Source organism: Delphinapterus leucas, chromosome 14 (assembly GCF_059928025.1).
Source record: "Delphinapterus leucas isolate spDelLeu-1000000601 "Yukka" chromosome 14, BTC_Dleu_Yukka2, whole genome shotgun sequence".
Taxonomy (NCBI): domain Eukaryota; kingdom Metazoa; phylum Chordata; class Mammalia; order Artiodactyla; family Monodontidae; genus Delphinapterus; species Delphinapterus leucas.
The window spans coordinates 71,047,566-71,067,646 of NC_143142.1; the positions used below are offsets into that span (position 1 = coordinate 71,047,566).

At 35.9% G+C, this 20,081-nt stretch overlaps 1 protein-coding gene across 13 annotated transcripts in view; it reads right to left on the reverse strand.

Moving 5' to 3' along the window:
* The window catches only part of TCF4 (transcription factor 4), a 359,688-nt gene that overhangs the window by 336,782 nt on the left and 2,825 nt on the right, over positions 1-20,081 (reverse strand). For all 13 annotated transcript variants that reach the window (XM_022584419.3, XM_022584426.3, XM_022584420.3 and 10 more), the window contains one exon: positions 18,576-18,648. In XM_022584419.3, the coding sequence (XP_022440127.1) occupies positions 18,576-18,648 (73 nt within the window). The remainder of the gene's footprint in view (positions 1-18,575; positions 18,649-20,081) is intronic.

Consider the following 20,081-nt stretch of genomic DNA (forward strand, 5'->3'; position numbering starts at 1 on the left):
TAAAACTATCATTCCTGTTAATCAGTAGATTCAAATTTTAATATATATGATTATTGAATCATTTATTAATCAAATCTAGTATTTACTGAATCAATAGAAATTTTAACTTAGTTTAGCAAATCAAAGAAAGCCTCTCTGAGAAAATGGCATTTCAGATGAAGTCTGAATGGAGTTAGCCAGGCAAAGAATGAGGGGAGAGGTGCTCCAGAGCATGTGCAAAGGCCCTGGTTCAAGGAAAAGCTTGGCAAACTCCAACACCTAAAAGAAGACCAATGTAGCTTAAATACTGTAAGCAGTAGGAGACAGGATCCAAATGAGGTTGGACAGATACCTCTAGGATATGTTAAAGAGTACGGAAGTTATTCTATAACACAGAAAGTGTTTATAACAGTGTAACATACTGAAGATGGGAGATGAAATGCTCTGTTTGACATTTTCTAAAAACTCACCCTGGCTGCTTAGGAATATGGATTCAACAAGGAAGAAGTGGAAATGTAGTTAGGAGGCTCCTAGAATATACCAGACAAGAAATGATGGTCTTTCAGTCCTTCATTTCAACTGGTAAAAGTGGAGGTGAAGAGCAGAACTCCATGATGATTAGATGGGGAGAAAGTAAGAGAAAGAAAGAGGCCAAGATGTCCTGATATCATTTAATCAACTAGGTGCATGGTAGTGCCATTCCCAAGATGCAGAGGTAGGACAGGCTATATTAAGTGGAAAGGGGGAAGTCAAATAAAATAAACAGCTGGCTCTACAAACTGACACTGAAAAACACAAATGATACTGGAGCAATATATATGAGAGCTGATATCTTAGAAACAAAGATGGCTTAGGGAGAAAATATCCATGGAAATAAAAGTAAACGTACATTGACTGACTACTATATATTGGACATGGGTCAAGTGCATGGCAAGTATTACTGTATTGAATTTTCCCAACGCTATTTCTACCCACTCTACAATACGGAAACAAGGTCACACTGCTAATAGCTAGACGATAACCAACCCAATCTGATTCCAGATTGAGGCACTGTGCCACACTGCCTCTCAGCAGAAAAGGGAATGAAGGCCCAGGTAAGATTCCCGAGGGACTCAATTTATAGTTCATGCAGAAGAAGAGCAGCCAGCAAAACAGAGGCAGAAAACCGACCAAACAAACAAACAAAAAACATCATTGAATTTCCAACAAAAATAAACTAATATTTTCTCAAAAAGAGGTTTAGTGAAATAATATTGCTAAATTCCTAAGTACCAAGATGAAAAAGGAAAGCCATGGGAAAAGACAACTGTCTAGAAAGGAATGGCAATTGGATGGACAGCAGACTTCTAATGAGCCACAATGGAATTCAGAAGACAGTAGAATAAAATCATCAGAGTAATGAGAAAAAAAATCAATGTCAACCTGGAATTTTGTGCCCTGAAAAATTATCTTTCAATAACAAGGATAAGGACATTTTGGATTAAAAAATACAAGAGTTGACCTCCAACTTTCCTATATCAAAAAACTTCTACAGGATATACTTCACCAAATATGAAAATGATCCCATAAAGGTCAAAGAAGCCAGAAAGTATTGAGCAAAAAATATTAGTAAACTAGTAAATCTAAACACTGTCTATAATGTTTAGATAATAGTAATATCTAATTTGTAGAAAATATTTTAAAGTTCCAAACAACAATACTCTTATAGGTAGGACAGTGATATAAGGAACAGGATTCTATGGTGCTAAAATTGTTTCAAAGGGGAGTTAATACTATAGACAAACTTCAGACTTTGTCAGATAACTATACATAGTAAAATTTAAAGGTAATCACTAAAAGAACAGAAATAAATTCCGAATAAATTCCATACAATGGGAGGGTAAAATAAAGTAAAAAACAAACAAAACCTTAACTAATTACTTTAAAAGGAATAAGAGGGAAAAAAGTATATAAGAAGCAATACAAATAGAAATTCAAAATTTAGATGACATTAATCACAGAGCTACTATGTCACACCATTCCAAGAGCCATATTCACAGTGTAGTCTATGTAAGTGGCCTAACCCAAAGTACAAAAAAATATAAATGGACTTAAATAATTTGATATCTGATTAGATTAAATTAAAATCCAGCTGTAGCTGGCAGACTTAAAACAAACCAACTTGGATGGGTTGAAAATAATAAGTTAAAAAGTAGATACACTAGACAAATATTAGACAAAAAAAGAGATAACTATACTAATAACAGACCAAATAGACTTTAAGACAAAATAGTAGAAAGAGAATGACCACATATAAAGTGGATAAAGAGTTTAATTAACCATGAAGACCTAGTCATTTTAAACTTGAATACAAACAATTTCAATATGTATAAAGCCAAAACAGAAACACGGGGAGAAATCTGCAAAGTCACCATGATAGAGGATTATTTCAATCCACTTCTCTCAATGACAAAATGTCAGGCAGACAAAAAAAAACTCTGGTAAAGGTACAGATGATTTTAAGGCACAATTAACAAGCTTAAATTTCTGGACACATAAATCCTTCAACTAAATAATAAAAGAATACACAATCTTCCCAAGCACACAATGGAACATTTATGAAAACTGATTAATTAAAACTGACAATAAAGCAAGTCTCACAAGAAACAAAGAACTGTTGTCACATAGAACAGTTCTCTGACAACAATTAAATTACATTCAAAGTCAATAATAAAAAGATAAATAACATTCATTTGTAAAATTTTCAAGGCATCAATAAATATTGCAAGGGTTAAAGAAGAAAAATCATATTGGAAAATTTTAAATACTTATAAATAAAATATAATGAACACGTTACATATTAAAACCGCTGAATACAGGGACAGCAGTACTTAAATTGCATTTTAGAGCCTTAAGTTTTTACATTAACAAAATAAATGATAACAACTTAACGAGCTAAGTGGTCAACTTAAGAAGTTAGAAAAAAAATCAGAATAAACCCAAAACAAATAGAAAGCTGGCCATAATAAAGATGAAAAATTAATGAAGTGGGAAAACACACACACACACACACACACACACACACAAATAATCCGCAAAATCAACAGTTGATTCTTTTTGTAAAGACTAATACATGAGAAAAACATCTAGTGATCTTGATCAAGGAAAACACAAATAAAACCAGGAATGAAAAACGAAACTTAATTATAGAATCAGCAGAGATCAGAAAGCTAACAAGAGAATACCATGAACAACTTTATGGTAATCAGTTCAGAATTTTATAAGAAACGTGAAATATTATATCTATCAGATATGTAATTTTGTTCATATATGTAATTTTAAAACGAACTAAAACTAAAAAAGAAAGTAAAATTCTCATTCTCAATATTTTTAATATTTAAAAATTGTATCAGGGCTTTAAAATCATCTCACTCGAGGCTAGATTGTTACACAGACAAGTTTTACCTAATTTCAAGGAACAGATTATTTGAGATTTATACACACTCTTGTGATGAGTGATGAGAGATGATAGAGTGGAAATACTCTTCTATTCATTTTACAGGTCAGTATAACCTTGGAGCTAAAACCAGATAAGGATGGTAAGAAAAGAAATATTATATATCAATCTTAGTTAGAAACATAGGTGCAAGATACTAAAGAAAATATTAGAAAACTGAGTCCAGGATATTATTTTTAAAAGAATAATAAAAATACATTAATCAATCCCAAAAATCCAAGGGGAGTTTACCATAGGGAAAAATATAAATGTCACTCACAACATTAACAGATTAAAGAGATTTTTTAAATCAGAATTTAAATATATGTAGAGGGGGCTTCCCTGGTGGTACAGTGGTTAAGAATCCGCCTGCCAATACAGGGGACACGGGTTTGAGCCCTGGTCGGGGAAGATCCCACATGCCGCGGAGCAACTAAACCCGTGCACCACAACTACTGAGCCTGTGCTCTAGAGCCCGCAAGCCATAGCTACTGAGCCCACGCGCCTAGAGCTCGTGCTCTGCAACAAGAGAAGCCACCGCAATGAGAAGCCCGCGCACCGCAATGAAGAGTAGCCCCCGCTCGCCGCAACTAGAGAAAGCCCACGCACAGCAACGAAGACCCAACACAGCCAAAAATAAATTAATTAATTTTTTTAAAGTTTAAAAACAATACTTTAAAAAAACATTTAAAAAATAAATATATGTAGAAAAAACTGATAAAGCTCAATACCACTCACAGTAAAACTCTTAGCAAGATATGTATAGAAGGAAACTTCCTTAATGAAATAACTACCATCATCAATGGTGAAAATCAGGGAAAACACAAGGATACCCAGTATTGCTGTTTCTGTTTAAGAATGTCTTGAGGTCCTAGGTAGCACAGAGTAAGACAAGAAAATAAAAATAAAAAAAAAGATATATCTGTTTGAAAGGGATTTGAAAGGAAAAACAACAGAACTGTCATTATTCACACATGATATGACTACCTATAAGAAAAACTCTAATGAAAACACAAAGATAATTTAAAATTAATAAAATTAATAAGAGAATTTAGCAACATGGCTGAATATGAAATCAATATACAAAAATCAATTACATTTATATATATATCAGGAACAAACAATTTGACTATTTAATTTAAAAGAAAATACCATTATCAATAGTAACAAAAATAAGGTACCTAAGAAAAAAATCATCAAAAGATATACACAACCTCATGAAAAAAATTATAAAACTTTGAGATATCAAAGAAGACCTAAAGAATTGGAGAGATAAATGAGTGGAGATAATCATTATTAAAGATATATTAATTTTTTCCCAAATTGATCACCAGATCCCATGCAACTTCAATAAAATCCCTAAAAGGCTTATGAAAGACCTTGGCAAACTTATTTTTAAATTTCTGTGGAAAAACATAGCTAAAAGTAAAATGTACATGTGGGATGAGAAGAAGAGGAAGGACCTTACCATATACCAAAATGTGGTATGAAACTTACTACAATATGGCACTGAGGCATGGGTAGACAAACTGACCAACAGATCAGAAAAAAAGGACTCAGAATGCAAGACCCTTACAAATACAGAAACTTACAATATTGCAGAAATAGCACTGTGGATGCCTCTGGAAAGTATGGACTTTTCAATAAATGATTCTAGAACAAATGTATATCAAGATATTTAAGAAAAAGTGGAATTGAACCCCTACTTCCAACTCTACAAAATCAATCCCAACTGTATTAAAAACTTAAATGTGGATGTCAAAACTACAAAATGCTTTCCAGAAGAAACATATAACATCTTTATGACCTTGAGGTAGAGATGGATATTCCAACCATGACACGCAACATGAAAAGGTAAAGGGAAAAAAAATGACTACATTAAATTTAAGGCCTTGTGCTCACCAAAAGATACCACAGGGAGGGTAAAAAGACAGGTCATAAAAAAAGGGAAAGTATTTGCAGCATGCGTGACTGAGAAAATTATTAACCACATATATAACAAGAACATCCGCAAAGCAGTAAAAAAATTAAAATTTAAAAAGAAAACAGACTCAATAGAAAACTGAGGAGGGGAGATTCCATAGAAGAAACATGAATGATAAATAAACACACAGAAAGATGTTTAACCTCATCAATCATCAGTGAAATGCAAGTTAAGACCACAGTGAAATACATTTTATATTGTACACCCACTAGATTGATACAATTAAGAAATCTGAGAACACCAAAGGTGGACAACAATATACATCCATAGTAACCTTTTATGCTGTGGGTAGGAGTGTAAATTGGTAACAACTTTGGAAATCAATTCCGCACTATCTTTTCATTTGTAACATTTGCATGACTCTACAACCCAGAAATTTGACTCTTAGACATCTACAGGAATCAAAAGAGATGATCAAGAGTGCGTCAAGAGGTGCTAGGAAAGTGTGTAGTCTCAAAAAAAGGGAATCAATCCAAAGGTTCATTAACTAGAAAATAAATAAATAAATTGAGGCATACTCACCAGCAGTGAAAATGAACTAATGCCACACACAGTAACATGGAGAAGTCTGAAACACGCAATGCCAAGTGTAAAAAGCAAGTGGCACAATACAACATAGGAATGATACCATGTTTATAGTCCTCCGTCAAGTGGAAAAATAAAATAAAATAAAATAAAGAAAAAAGAGAATATTTACCTCTGGCAAGAAAGACGAGGGAATGCGGATAAGGAAGAAACCCAGATGGTTCTGACGATGCTCTAGTTTTGACAGTGAGTGGTGGGTCCCTTGGTCTTCACTCCATCATTTAGCTTCATAATTCATATATGCTACATGTATTATTTTGTAGGTATAAAACATCACAAGATAAAATATGTTTTGGAATATTTGGTTGGGGTGAGACTTATAAAAAGTATATGGAAGGAAGGGATACAGAAGCCACCAGTGTAGCCAACAGTCAACAAAACTCTTGTTATAAAGGAGCCCAAGAAAGAGGACCAGTCAGTAGGGAGTGTGAATGAGAGGGAGAGTATGTGTTTGGTTTGTCACGCTTTTGTTTTGTTTCTATTATGAAATATTTCGAGCACTGAGGTGTCAACCGTAACATTCTACCATTTTTTTCTTTCCAAGAAAATAAAGCACCACAGATAACTGTGGAAGCACCCTGTGTGCCCTCCGCACCCCAGAAGGAAGGTAACTTCATTTTGTTTGATTTTTTTAACAGAGAGTTACCAGTGCACGCCTGGATGCTGAAGGAGTTCTCCAGGAGGCAGGAACAACACGTGGATGCTGTCCACTTGCATCAGCATCACCTACTAACTCACCAGCACAAGGCACGTGTGCTAAGGGGTTTTCAGCTCAGCAGAGACGGTTCTAGACCTCGCTCCTTTCAGCACCCTTCTGATGAAGCACATGCAGAGCTCTTGGGTCACGGGGCCAAGAATCACTAACTGGCGTGGCTATCAGGATCCAGCCCATACCCATGGCATTCCCCCAATGCTCTAACTAGCTGGCCGAAGCAAAGATGGCAAGGAAGAGAGGAGGGAAAAAACCTCTTTTTTTCTTCAACTTGAACAGTAAGTGTACCGCAAGAATGGTGACAGTTTTCCTAACCAAAATGGACTAACAAACACAGTGGGTTGAGAGGGGACTCCCAAGAGTAAACCATAAGATTCGTGAGAAAATGGAGGGAGCAGGGCAGAGAAGGAGCTAGATGGTCAGAGTGAAAGGTGAAGCAGGGCTATTCACTGGGAGGTGTCAAAGTGAAAGACTTTATTTTGTGGCTAATCAACAGTTACCACATAACTTTCCCCCATGGCCACCTCAGACAAAAGAGAATCAGGTAAACAGCGTTTCCATCTCAGACGGAATATCGTACAAATCCTACCACCTTCCTAAAGTTCACCAAAGATGCTCAGCAACAGCGTGGGGATGTGCTGATACCTGATCCCAGGTGTGTGATGGACTCAATTCCACAGGTTGAACTGAACCACCAGAATGTTTACTGGTAATTAGAATATAAGCTAGAGGAAGCCTAAATAGTGCGTAATTACTGAAGACCATTAAATAAGAAAGCAGAGTCCCTTTTGCCTCTTTCTCCCACTCCCACCTCTGCACCCTCTCACAACAGAATTGCAAAATCAATCTTCCACTTTTCTCAGAAAATAAAAAGCACTTCTGTGGCATTTGGGTGTAAAACAGGCAGTCGACAGCACACAGTAGCTGAACGAGGTCTCAGGGTTACTGTTAGAAGATATAAAATATAGTCAATTTTCAAGTATTCAAGTTATAGAAAGTTTCTCTCTCTCTCTCTCTCTCACACTCACACACACACACACACACACACACACACACACACACACATGCAAATGCCACTGTGAAAACTCCCCCAGCAACCCCATCTCTCAGCTGGGTTTCTGCAGAAGTCTCACTGCTGGTTCGGGCCACCCACCCTGACTACCCTTGAGCTGTGTTTTCCAGGCTGCAGTCAGAGTGTTCCCAGGCACAAACCTGGTGGGAGGAAACTGCACAGTCTCCCTGCCTCTCAGCCTGGCATGATCTGGCCCCTACCTTCCCTCTCCCCAGCCTCAGCTCCAACCAAGCTCTAGCCCCTCCCCAAACACCATGCCCTGCTGACCCCCAGCCCACTTCCCTCCCCCTCCCCCTCAGACCTCAGTCAGGTGTGCCAGCTTCAGGGAAGGTTCTCCTGACTGTGTGGTCAGATACCCTATTGGAAACTCATCTAACGCCTCACACCTCTCAACGTAGAGGCTGACATTTCTCTGGTTGGTTATTCAGTGAATGTATGTCTCCTACATTTAGCCAATGCAGAACTGCGTCTGTTGTGTTCATCACTTTATTTCTAGCACCCAGCATACTACCTGATACGTGGTGGATGCTCAATACAAAATTCTGAAAGTAAATGAATAACTTCCTGCATACGAATTTTTAAATAAATATTAAAAATATTCAAGTGTGGGAACAACAACAAAAAGATATATCTAGTGCCCTTGAAGTAAATGGGCACTATCTACAAATCTGATATTTTAATTTCTGATCCCCCCAAAAAAAACCCAACAAAAACATATGGGGCATAATTGTCATTGCCTCCCAAAAAGTCTTTGGTACCAAATTTGAGAGTACATCATAACAATACTCTTCAAGGTCCAAATTCCATAATCAGTCAAGACCATTCTCTCTCCTTTATACTCATGTAGAAGTACACACACAGGATTTCAATGTTTCAGCTAAAACTGTAAAGTCTATAGTTATATTTAAAAAGCATCTTTGGAAGAAGTCTACTTCCACACTTTGACATCACTTATTCGAAAAGCACTGTCTTACTGAATCAATGTAGAGCCTGTACCCAATGACAGCAGTATCCTATGCCAACTGCAATGCTGGCCTTGAAATTTTTTCTTCTTTATATCACCATAATACCTAGCACTGCAATTTGAATCTTGACTCTCAAAAAACATTTACTAAATGAATGAATGAACAAGTGAGTACATGAAAGTTAATAATTCTTAATAATTCTCTTGTTATTCCGGTGAAACATATTCACAATGAAAAAAAACACCACTATGTACATTCATCCCTTTCACTTTTCTGAAGCTTTCAACATTCTTTAAACAATCAAGCCTTCATCAACAATAACGAATTTTTTAAGTAAAATTAATTGCTTAAAGTAATTATGGAGTATTTCTCACTTTATCCAACTCTACCAAAATTACTAGGGATTAAAGTGGGACACTACAAAATGTACACCCATGTAAAAAAGAAATAGTTCCACATGGGCTAAAAAGATAAATTAAAGAATAATAAGAGGTCAACAAAATCAGGGGGAAATTAGATGTCAAAAGAAAATCAACCTTTGCAGCTAAAAGAAACTAAATGAAGAATCACAGTGCCAACAAAAGAACAGAAAAGCATTCCATGGTTTGGGATACCAGTTAGACAATGAAGTTCTAGAAGGCACCCAACAAATAATGATTATTTGAACAAGGATTGAAATTGACACTGTGCGGCCTTCCTTTTCAAAATTGCAAAACTGGGTTATGTATGAAATTGTAGATTAAATCTTGAAACGTGATTACCACCTGATGACCAAAATGTTTTCTCTCTGAGTTTAAAGGTGAAGGGTTGCAAAATATTCCCAACATGAATCCTTTATGTTCGAAAGTGAAGAAAAAGTTTGGGGAAGACACAGGTTCTAAACTCACATTTTTTTAAAAAAATGGGTAAAGGGGTCTAGAATATTCCCTTTGTCGAAAAAATCTTGTTTCTATTCTGTAGCAAACATTCATTAATAAATTCTTCCTATGTCAATTCCAACTAGAACTTGAATTGTTGGCTTCAACTGGAAACTGGAATCACTGAAACAGTAGGAGGTCACAGAGGGAAAGACACTGTAATGTGAACTAACCAATACTCAAGGAAAGGGTGGTATTTACGTATTTTTCCTATGTGTGATGTCAGTATGACACATTATATTCACTTTACCAATATGAAACAGCTATTTAACGGCAAACATGGCAAGAGAATCTAGATTGCCAGAATTCAGTTAAATAAATCATTTTCTCCAAATTAGCTTAAAATTTCCACTGCTGAATGATACAATAGGAAGAGTTTGGAACTGGGAACACCTAAATCTTGATTTCCACCCTGCCACTACCATTAAAAAACATATATTTGGGGAAGGAACTGGATTATCTCAAAGGGAAATCCCAAAACCAGAAAAGGAAAAAAAAAAAAAGGCACCCAAGACAGGAATGTGTGCCTGGAGGTGACTGAGGTGCCTAGACCATAACTGAGTCCACTGCCAAGCTGAGGAACCTGCTCTCTTTCATCCACCCTTTACAATGGCCTTCCTCTGTGCCTGGTTCACAGAGATCTTGATATAAAAGGCTCCGTCCCAATGCCCCCATGTCAAAATACTCCTCCTCTTTCAAGAATCAGAGTCGATTTGCCCATGAAACCTTCATTATTAAGTTCCCCCAGCAAGAAATAAGTTTTTCTTTACCTAAACTCCCACCATGCTAATGACACTTGTCTTCTGGACACTGAGTATTAATTAAACATGTACATTTCTATTCTTTCCTGTCAAAATACATGCCCTCTCAGGGCAGGACCTTGCTCCCACAAAGCCCTCTGAGTCCTATAATTGCTAACGCAGGGGATGTGTACATAGCATGTACTAAAAATATATATTAGATGAACCATCAATAAGAATTATGGTAGGTAGATAAAAAATAACTGGCTAGATAGACACAACCAACATCCCATCTCCAATGGCTACATATTAAAACCCGAGGGGCTAAACTGAAGCTATGCTGTGAGTCTCCAGATAATGATATAAATAAATAGACCTTTCTAAACCATTCATTATCAATTTTTACTCATCTTAAGTGGATATAAAAGTAATTACTGACAAGATATGCAAATGTGCGTGTTTTTCATCTTGCTCTTCAGCATTTTACACAAGATGAAAACTGGAGTGTCCAGAGCTATCATTTCAATATCTTCCTTCACAGAAGGTAGGTCTTTCCCTAGTTTAAAAGTCCTCGAAATGCCCTGTAGTTAAGTCTTGGCTTGGGAGATTTTAGATACAAAACCTTCCATTTGGATGCCTTGCAATTCATCTAAGTACCCCAAAAGGGAATGTTTAAATTAATGGAAGATTAAAGCAAGGAAGAACATTCTAAAAGGTATTCCGTAATGGGGCTTTGTCACCACCTTCTCTGTTTTATTGGGAAAACAGTCTTTTCCCGGGAGGCTGAAAGTTTCTATGCCAATCACCAGTCTCGTTTAACTATTTGAACTTAAAAATGTCAGAGAAAAAAAAATTCGTAATGGAAATGCTGACATGCTATGAAGTCAAGAGGCACAAGCAGGTGCTCCTGTAACCCAGGGTCATAATTCAATCAAGCTGTATTTTGACGTCATCTGTTACAGAAAAAAACCAAATGGTTTATGAACAGCACCAGAACCCCCAAGATTAAATTACAGCCCTGATATTTAATCAGGGGTCTTACTTTGTTATTTTTAATAACACAATACATTTTAACAGTTATTCGTCAACTGCCTTAGCCAAATTAGAGCACGTGATGACAAGTGAGCTGGATTACGTTGTCCATCTCTCACGATCTGAACTTTTATTATTTTTCAGAAATGGAAGATTATACAAGTTTTCCTCCTCTAAAGAAACATACAGTTGGTACCAACGGATTGAGTCCAAACCTTAATTAAAAGCAGCATGGGGTCCCTGAGCAGCAGGTCAGGACATCTGTATTTGTGTCCTATTATAGCCCATAACCAACTGTATGATTTGGGCAAAAGACATTTAACCCTCCCAAACCTTAGCTCTTTAACCAAAAAAAAAATCATAGAACATTTCTAAAGTCTCCTGGTAAGTCTAAATTTCTATAAATCCTTTACTTGAAAGGCAATCTTGTGTAGTTTCTTTGGGATTCCCTGAGGAAAGAAGGGCAAAATTTTTATAGCTGAAAAGACAATGAATTTTTAATTTAATTAAAACATCACTCTGATCGAAGAGGCATTTGTCAGCTAAAAATTTTAGGGGCAATATCAATGTCAGCAAACGAAACAGGTTCTTTAAAAAGTAATGTACAAATACTGCTGAACGTGTGAAGGGTTGTTTGCAAAACAGATCAATACAGGCACATCCAACAATGGATTGCAGTTAATAAACCGTATATAATAATTACCACCAATGGCAGTTTAGAAAGTCATTCATTAAATGTTAATTGTCACACAAAAGTACAAAAGCAGCCATTTGAACAATCGAGTGGCTGCACCTTTAAATAGAATACTTTCTTACAGCCCTGAAGTTCCTCCGTATAAACTGATTCTAAACACACCTGGCTATCTGATATGCTGATTAACTGGGCCTTTACTTATTGTTGAAATGAAAGCAAATATGACAACCTTTTTCAACACTTTTGCTATTCCTTTGAGCCTGATTAAAAATATATATATAAATATATATGTAAAACTTATAGAAAGTGTCAACCAATCTTCTCTAAAGATTAAACTGTTATTTCTCTTACATCTCTCATAAGCATTAAGAGACATATGGTTGAAAATTACCCACCTAAACCTCATGTGCCTACATCACTGCTGAGTCTAAGTGGGATCACAGATTTAGAAAATGGATAACCCATGTGTAAGCTTATAAACTTGGCGGTCAATTTTGAAAACTTTATTCAGAGTAATAAACCGGTGACAAAAATAAATAAAACCTTTAAAAAAATAACTTTGATGTGCTTTGCTTTACTTTCTGTAATACTCAGAACCATCTAATTAACTTGGAAGAACACCTGGTCATAAAAAAATAGCTCATAAAAGACAAAAAATAAGGAAGGAAGAGATTTTTTTTTCTGTTCCTACCTAGCTTCATTTAGATGCTTTGTGCAAAATCTGACTTACCCAACATATAGGTATAAGGTCTAAAGGTTTGGCCAAGAATATTTTGGTTCAAGACTTGTAAACTGAAGAACATTTCAAAACACACCATGTTCCTTATTAGACAACTTCAGATCTGTTATCTTGGCTTATGGGAACAGATCTAAATAGCATCATAATACTAAACGTTGCAGCCTGGGGCCACCAGGACTCAACTCTCTGCCTTGGACGAGGCTGCAAACTTTCAATATAAAATGTAGTTTACCATTAGGAGTAAATGTTTGATCTGTAAAGCTTCCAAAATTACTTTGTTTATCATAGCAGATGAAAGCAAAAAGGAATAATTTGAGGCTCAAAACAAAACTGTTTATATGACAGTCTTTACTGCTCCATGATTCTAAGCATTTAAGACAGATTCGAGCAATTAACAGCATAAACTTTCATTACATAGTTCTATTATATATGTTTATGTGACTTAGCTGTTCATCTGTTATTTAAGTGATTTCCTCATTACAATAGTAGGGTAAAGATAATTTGCTGATGCTGTCAAAAATGTTAAGCATTTCAGGCTCAACAGATCTTGGATCCCTACGCTTGTTTAATGCATTTTATTTACTTAAGTCAGTGTCAAATAGAGTACTGCTTCTTCCTTCTGAATTTAGAAAACGTAACATTTTAAGCACATGTCTGGTAATAGACATATCAAAACTTCAAAACTGCTTATTTTAGTGATGCAGATAGAATTCAGGGTTTTTGTTCTTGAATATTAAGTTTCAAAGATCTAACAAGGAACTGCAAAACTTTTTTTTACAGTTAAAAGATAGGAAACCTTTTTTTTTTTTTTTTAGATATTAACAGAGCAAGCTTGGTTACCTCAACTTTTGGTTTGACTAGGTACATTAAAATAATTGAAAACAAAATATTTTCACTGCTACCCAAGCAGACTGTCCATTTACAATAGAACCAAAACACAACTTTGAAACTACCTACATTTTCCTTGTTAAAAAAATAATAAAAATATGAGAGAGATACTAAGTCACATTGAAATCCAACATAAACTAGAAGCCTAGTTTGGATAAGAAAGCAGGAAAAATAATGGACATGGTTTATACCATTATCTTAAACATATTTTTAAAAAATGTTTATCTACTGTAAAGATCAGGAACAGTATTGCACACCAAGCCTCAATAATATATCCTTAAGCCTATAAGATATTGAAATAATAAGCTATATCTGACTCTGTGTGTGTGTGTGTGTGTGTGTGTGTGTGTGTCAAAAGACACTGAGCTAGGCAGACCAGGCAGACCTCGGTTTAGAACCTGATTCATTCTGGCTGCCTTGAGGGTAAGTAGTTTACCATCTCTGAATCTCAGTTTCCTCATTTATAAATTGAGCATGGTAATCCTGGCATCTCACTGGGTTCTTGTGAGGATTTAAAAAATACAAGAATATAAAGTGCATAGCGTACCACTTGGCATAGTAAGAAGCACTTTAATTCTGTCAGTGTCATGCCCATCCACCCGTTATTCAATCTAACATCTTGCAAATAGTCACAGGCCAGATCAGGCAAAAGAGAATGATCAACAATCCAAAATTCAGCTCCAAACCTTAAAAAGCATTCAAAGGGCACATGTGCACTTAGAAGAATTTGTAGGCACAAAGATCAGCACACAAATCCTGATACCCTATTATGCAAAACACAAATTTAGAAAAACATAGCAGTGAAACCAATATTACTCCAATAAAAGGATTTGCAGGGCCATACAAAATTAGCAAATCAAAACTTGTTTCTTAGATTAGCAAATAAAGGCATAGTTTAGAACCTCTTAACTTGGGCCTCAGTTTTCTTTGTACAATGAAGGCACTGGGCTGTCTCTTTCTAAGGGGTTCGATCCCCCAAATTCTATGATTCTAACAGAATGGGTTTAATGCCACTTTGCTTATTTTGTAACCTGTTAAATTATTCTGCATTTTACAAAAGCCATACAACCACTATGAACTGCACTATAATAGTAAGGCTGTATAAAACACACACACACACAATTAAATAAGTGTACTCCACAAATACCTTTAAGGGAGACCATTTGTTTTTTCACGCCATAATCATGAACTCAAACTGTACGGATGGATATTAATTCAGAATGCTGACCATTTGAATTTTCTCTGTGATACAGAACTACCCATTGGAGCGATTTATTTTTTCTTACTGAATTTACCAAACTGATGTGTCATTTGGGTGTCATGTGGGTATCAGTGAAATAACTTGTGTGAATGTCAAGAAATGTTTTTTCTCTTCCAAAAATGACCATGACAGGGATGTGGTGTGTTTTACTGCTGCTCTTAATTGTTAAAACACCCATCCATTTGGCACCTTTAACAAATGCTGAACACCTAAGTAAAACTAAACAGTTACGGGGGAAAAGGCTCAACTTTTAAACTAAGGGAGGAAGATGTAGGATCCGTCACAGACTAACTGTAAATACATGTAACAGATGTGACCAGGACTGTTGTTGAGTATGGATAATTTTAGAGCCCCAACTTTAAAACTACTTTGTAAAAGATGCCAAAGCTAGTATGTTTATCTTTTGCTCATAAAAGACTCAAAGGTAACCAAAGAAACTGTAGTTTTGTTATATTAGAAAATTAAACCCCTGTTCATCAATAAATTATAGACTCTAGGTGAATTTTTTTTTTCTTCTGGTAACTTTGCCGTCCTACTTTTTAATGAGAATAATTTTCCAATCATCCAGGCATGTGGATGCTTTTAGCTAGTTTTAAGATCAATGATATAATGGATCTGAAATCCCTTTATATAAGTCACCATATAGGTTTCAAATATTTCTTAAAAATAATTCCAGAACCCACCAATTCTCCCCGTTAAGGTCATCCAAGCTCTGAACTATCATGGCTGAATTGTTTTAGTGCTCTCTGCTGAACACCTGCAAACATCAAACAAAAACTGCTGGTCCTTTCCTGGGTTGACAAAAGCCTTTCATGTGAAAAATGCTCCCTGGGAATGTCAGGCTGTAGCTCAGGTTACATTCCATTCTCCCTAGCAGCCTCACCATTTCTTAAGGTGGTAGGAAAAACCATGTTTGTGAAATGAAAGATTAAAGGCAATATGGCCACACTGTTTTTAATTCTCACATTGCAAATCACGAAGGAGCGTCCTATATGAATGGAATCCACAGCTACTGAGAACTTTAAGCATGAAACATTACCATGCCTCACTCTGAAAAAACAGAGCTGGATTTTCCAATATGAACAGTTCACTTATACTTTGGATCTTTTTTCTCTGGACCCAAGTTTCAAAGCTACCCATGGAAGTGACATCTGAGCACCCTTGGGACAATGGATATTAACCTGATGTACATTTAGAAAATCATTTCTCAGTCCAAAGTTTCCTAGTTCATCCTTCCAGGAGCAAAATGCAGTTTTCCTCATTTTTTTTTTTTTATTTGTTATGCTTTAAAAGGGACTTATCTTTGTTACTGAGTGGAAACAAAGCCACCTAACTGTGTCTTGGACAGATGAGAAAAATCAACACTCCAATCTGTACTATTATAGTCCCCATCCTACTGCACTGGATGAATACCCTGCATTTTCAATCCAGCAGCGAGAACAAAATCGGCACTACACTTTTTACCTTTACAAGTAAACATTTGGGCCTGAAAACTACACCTCTGGTACAAGGTCACTTAAAGTTTAACACCTTAAAAATAATCACAGCATATTCATTGGAAATATCACAACACGTCTCACTAAGGATGAAGCCTCTGTCTAGGTTTACGTATACAGATATACTGTCTTAAGAACTGTGTAAGTTTCAGTATATGATCATTTACCAAAATGCATTAATACATATTCATACTTATTGACCCTACACTCTGTAAACACTTAAACATCATAGCAAGGACTTCATTTAAATGTGAACATAGAAAAGGGACCAGGTGCACAGTTATCTTTTTAAATGTAACACAATTTCATGCTTCTAAATCACCTTACTTTATTAAACTATAACTAATCTGATATACTTAATTATTCCAAATGTGTCAATTTTTACAAAGTACAAAGGAGTATTTTTGCACTGACTCTGAAAGCAGTCTATCTCTGAGCCTTTCTGACATAATCTACTTTCAGATTTCAACTGAATATACATTTTCTTAAGGAAAATCATGAAGTTACTGTCAGAGATAAAGTTAGCAACTGTTTTGATACTGTCTAACATGAAAAATTAATCTGCCTACAAGAGATACTTGTACTCATCTTTCCTTCAAAGTTGTATAGAGAACACGATAAAGAAATTTGGAAGATACAATACGAATACAACAACAAAAAAAATTTTAAGTCCCAAATGAAAATTATAACAGGGTCCAGGACAGTAAAACACAAACATATGGTCAGTAGCCCTTTTAATCAAAGTGGATCCCCCAAAATAAAAGATAAAACGTAACTATAGGAGGCATCTCATATTTCACAAATCAAGTTATAGAGATAAAAAATCCCTTAGACTTATGGGGGCCAGCAAAAGGAGAAGTAACTTATTTGGAAATGAGCAACTTTTAAATGCCATTAATTTTATTAAAAAAATACCAATTATACAAATCACAAAGATGAGCAGATTTCTTTCACCGCTACAACACCAAATGAATATTAAGAGATGTGAAATTATCTTCAATAGCTAACAGACAATTCCACTGGTATCTCACAGCTAAACGATGTCAACATTTACCAGTCTGACTTAAGAACAGGACTCTGTCTAATGTCCTGTTATGTACCACTGCCAGAACTCCTAAAATACTACAGCTGTTTAACAAGCATAAATGGATTTAAGCCTTGAACCTAAAGGAGAGCAATGTATGCCCCCTTCTGATATGAAATTCACTAGACAAAAAAAAATACGTTTTAAATGAATAGCATATTTTCAGTTTTCACTTTTAATAAGAGACCTTCAGAGAGTCCCCTATTAAAACTCCTCCTTAGATACCAGATAATCACTGCACACACAGATTCCTTTGTGAATAGCGCTAACGTCTTTTGAAAGCATCAGCCAAAGACCTTTCATTTATAAAATGTAAAAGTCCTTCCAAATTTGCAACTTTAAATATAGAAAAATTCATTGCACAAGTAAATTCTTTAAAAAAAAAAAAAAAGCTAAAGCACCAAAAAGGATATTTTAAATATAAATGAATTCATATTTCGCTCTCAGATTAGCAGGAGTCTCTCTATTTACAGCTATGGTTTACTACACAGCATTCATCTGCAAAATTAAGTGCTCATTTCTTTAAAAGGGTTAATTATACATAGTACCCAATAAAATTGATATTATTTACAAGGGATTTGCCCTTTTCATGAAAGTTAGATTTTTCCCTCTATTTTCAAATAAGGAAACATTAATTTATTCCCCCATGTTAACACTGCCTTATCTTCACGTGTTTGATTACAATTGTATCAGAAAATTGCTTTTAAAGTAAGTGATGAATTCTGAGACACTTTCCTTGATTTTTTTTTTTTTTAAAAACCCTACTTTTAATTTTGCAAAAGATAACGTTTTTGCCTAAGTTATACCACTAATGGATAATGAAATAACCATATCATTACAGGCTAAAATTTCAATGACTTTTTCAGAACACTTCAACAGAGCCAAAAATATACCATGAGTGAATAAACAGCTAAGAACATTTAACTACACACTAAGAAAAGAATTTACATACTTGAGCCAGTAAAATGTCCACTCGCCAAAGAAGTTGGTCCATTTTTCCCACTGCTCACAGGAGGTGAAAACATCTAAAAGAAACAAAGAAATATTACTGTTGAAAAGAAGACATTTGTGCCTTCAGAGTTCATCAAAGATCTTTCATACTCTCACTATACAATATACAGTTTATGCTAAGGGCTCATTTTAGTAAAATACATCACCATCCAACTTAAAACGAAAACAGGCACATTACCAATCACTCTCCCCCCACCCCAACCTTAACCACTGTTTTCTTTTTCCTCAGGTTCATTAGATCTCCAGAACTAGGTAGGACTACATTTTAAACCAACACAGTCCCCATAATGTGAACAAGATTCAGTTTGGAGGGCAGCAAGCTCTCTAGAAAACACTAGTTTTACAAAGGAGAAGAAAGTTGCTTGTTTTATATTGAAAACCTTGGCCATAAACGTGGCAATGTCCATTTCCATCCCGTATAGGATTTGCCTGTCATATGTGAACCCAAATAAAAATAAAAGTGCCACCTGCACTAAATTCTCATTTCGTCTCTAACATGAGAGCAATTTGAAGCAAGACTCTCTCTCCCTCTCTCTTTCTCTGCTCCTCTCTCTCTCTCTCTCTCTCTCTCTCTCACTCTCTCTCTCTTTCACTCTCTCTCTCTCCAGCATTTATTTCGACCCTAATTGGTTTCCCTCTTCTTCGACGTATCTAGTGGATAATGCGCACCTTCCCTGAGTCAGAGCCTGCAAAAAGCAAAGAAACGAATGGAGAAAGTGCAGCAAGCAGAAAGGGGGCTACAAAGCTGCCTAGGGCTACGTTTCCTGGCAAAACTTCCGAAAGCCATTTCTCCAAAAGGTCTAGAAGAGAAGCAGCAGCAGCAGCAATAGCAGCAGTAGCGGCAGCAGCAGCAGCAACATGAAAGAGCCCCACTTAGAAGGCGGTTTGGATTTTATTTGTGTGTTTTGTGGATTCTTTTTATTTTGCTTTGCAAATGCATCTTACACCAAACTCATCTGGCATTAAAAATGAATTATTTCCCCTGACATGTTTGGGACTTGGTATGGGGAAGGGAAGCAAAGGGATGGAGAAGGACCAAGTTCCGTCATAAAACTCCACAAGTGTGTAAGTTCTGCTTTGTGCTGATCTCACGACTCCGAGATTTACAAAGACCGTCTAAAGGGTTCTAAAGAATGTATGCTCAGCATATGCACACGAGTTTTCAGAATCCCAGGAAAAGATGTAATGAGGAGGACTACAGGTCCTACTAATCCAAAGCATCATCAGTTTAAAACTTTGAGACAACTGGGGTCTCCTATTTTCTCTTTTCCATTTTCAGAAAAAAATAAATAAATAAAATGAGTAGTGCACAAAGTATCAGTACTCTCAGTGTTCAGATAAGGTCAAGTTTAGGGGTGGTTTACAGTTTTAGGGGTGTCTGTTTTTCTCTTCCATTGGAGTGAGACTCCATTATTTGGGGGATTCGGTGGGTAGGGAATTCAAAAGC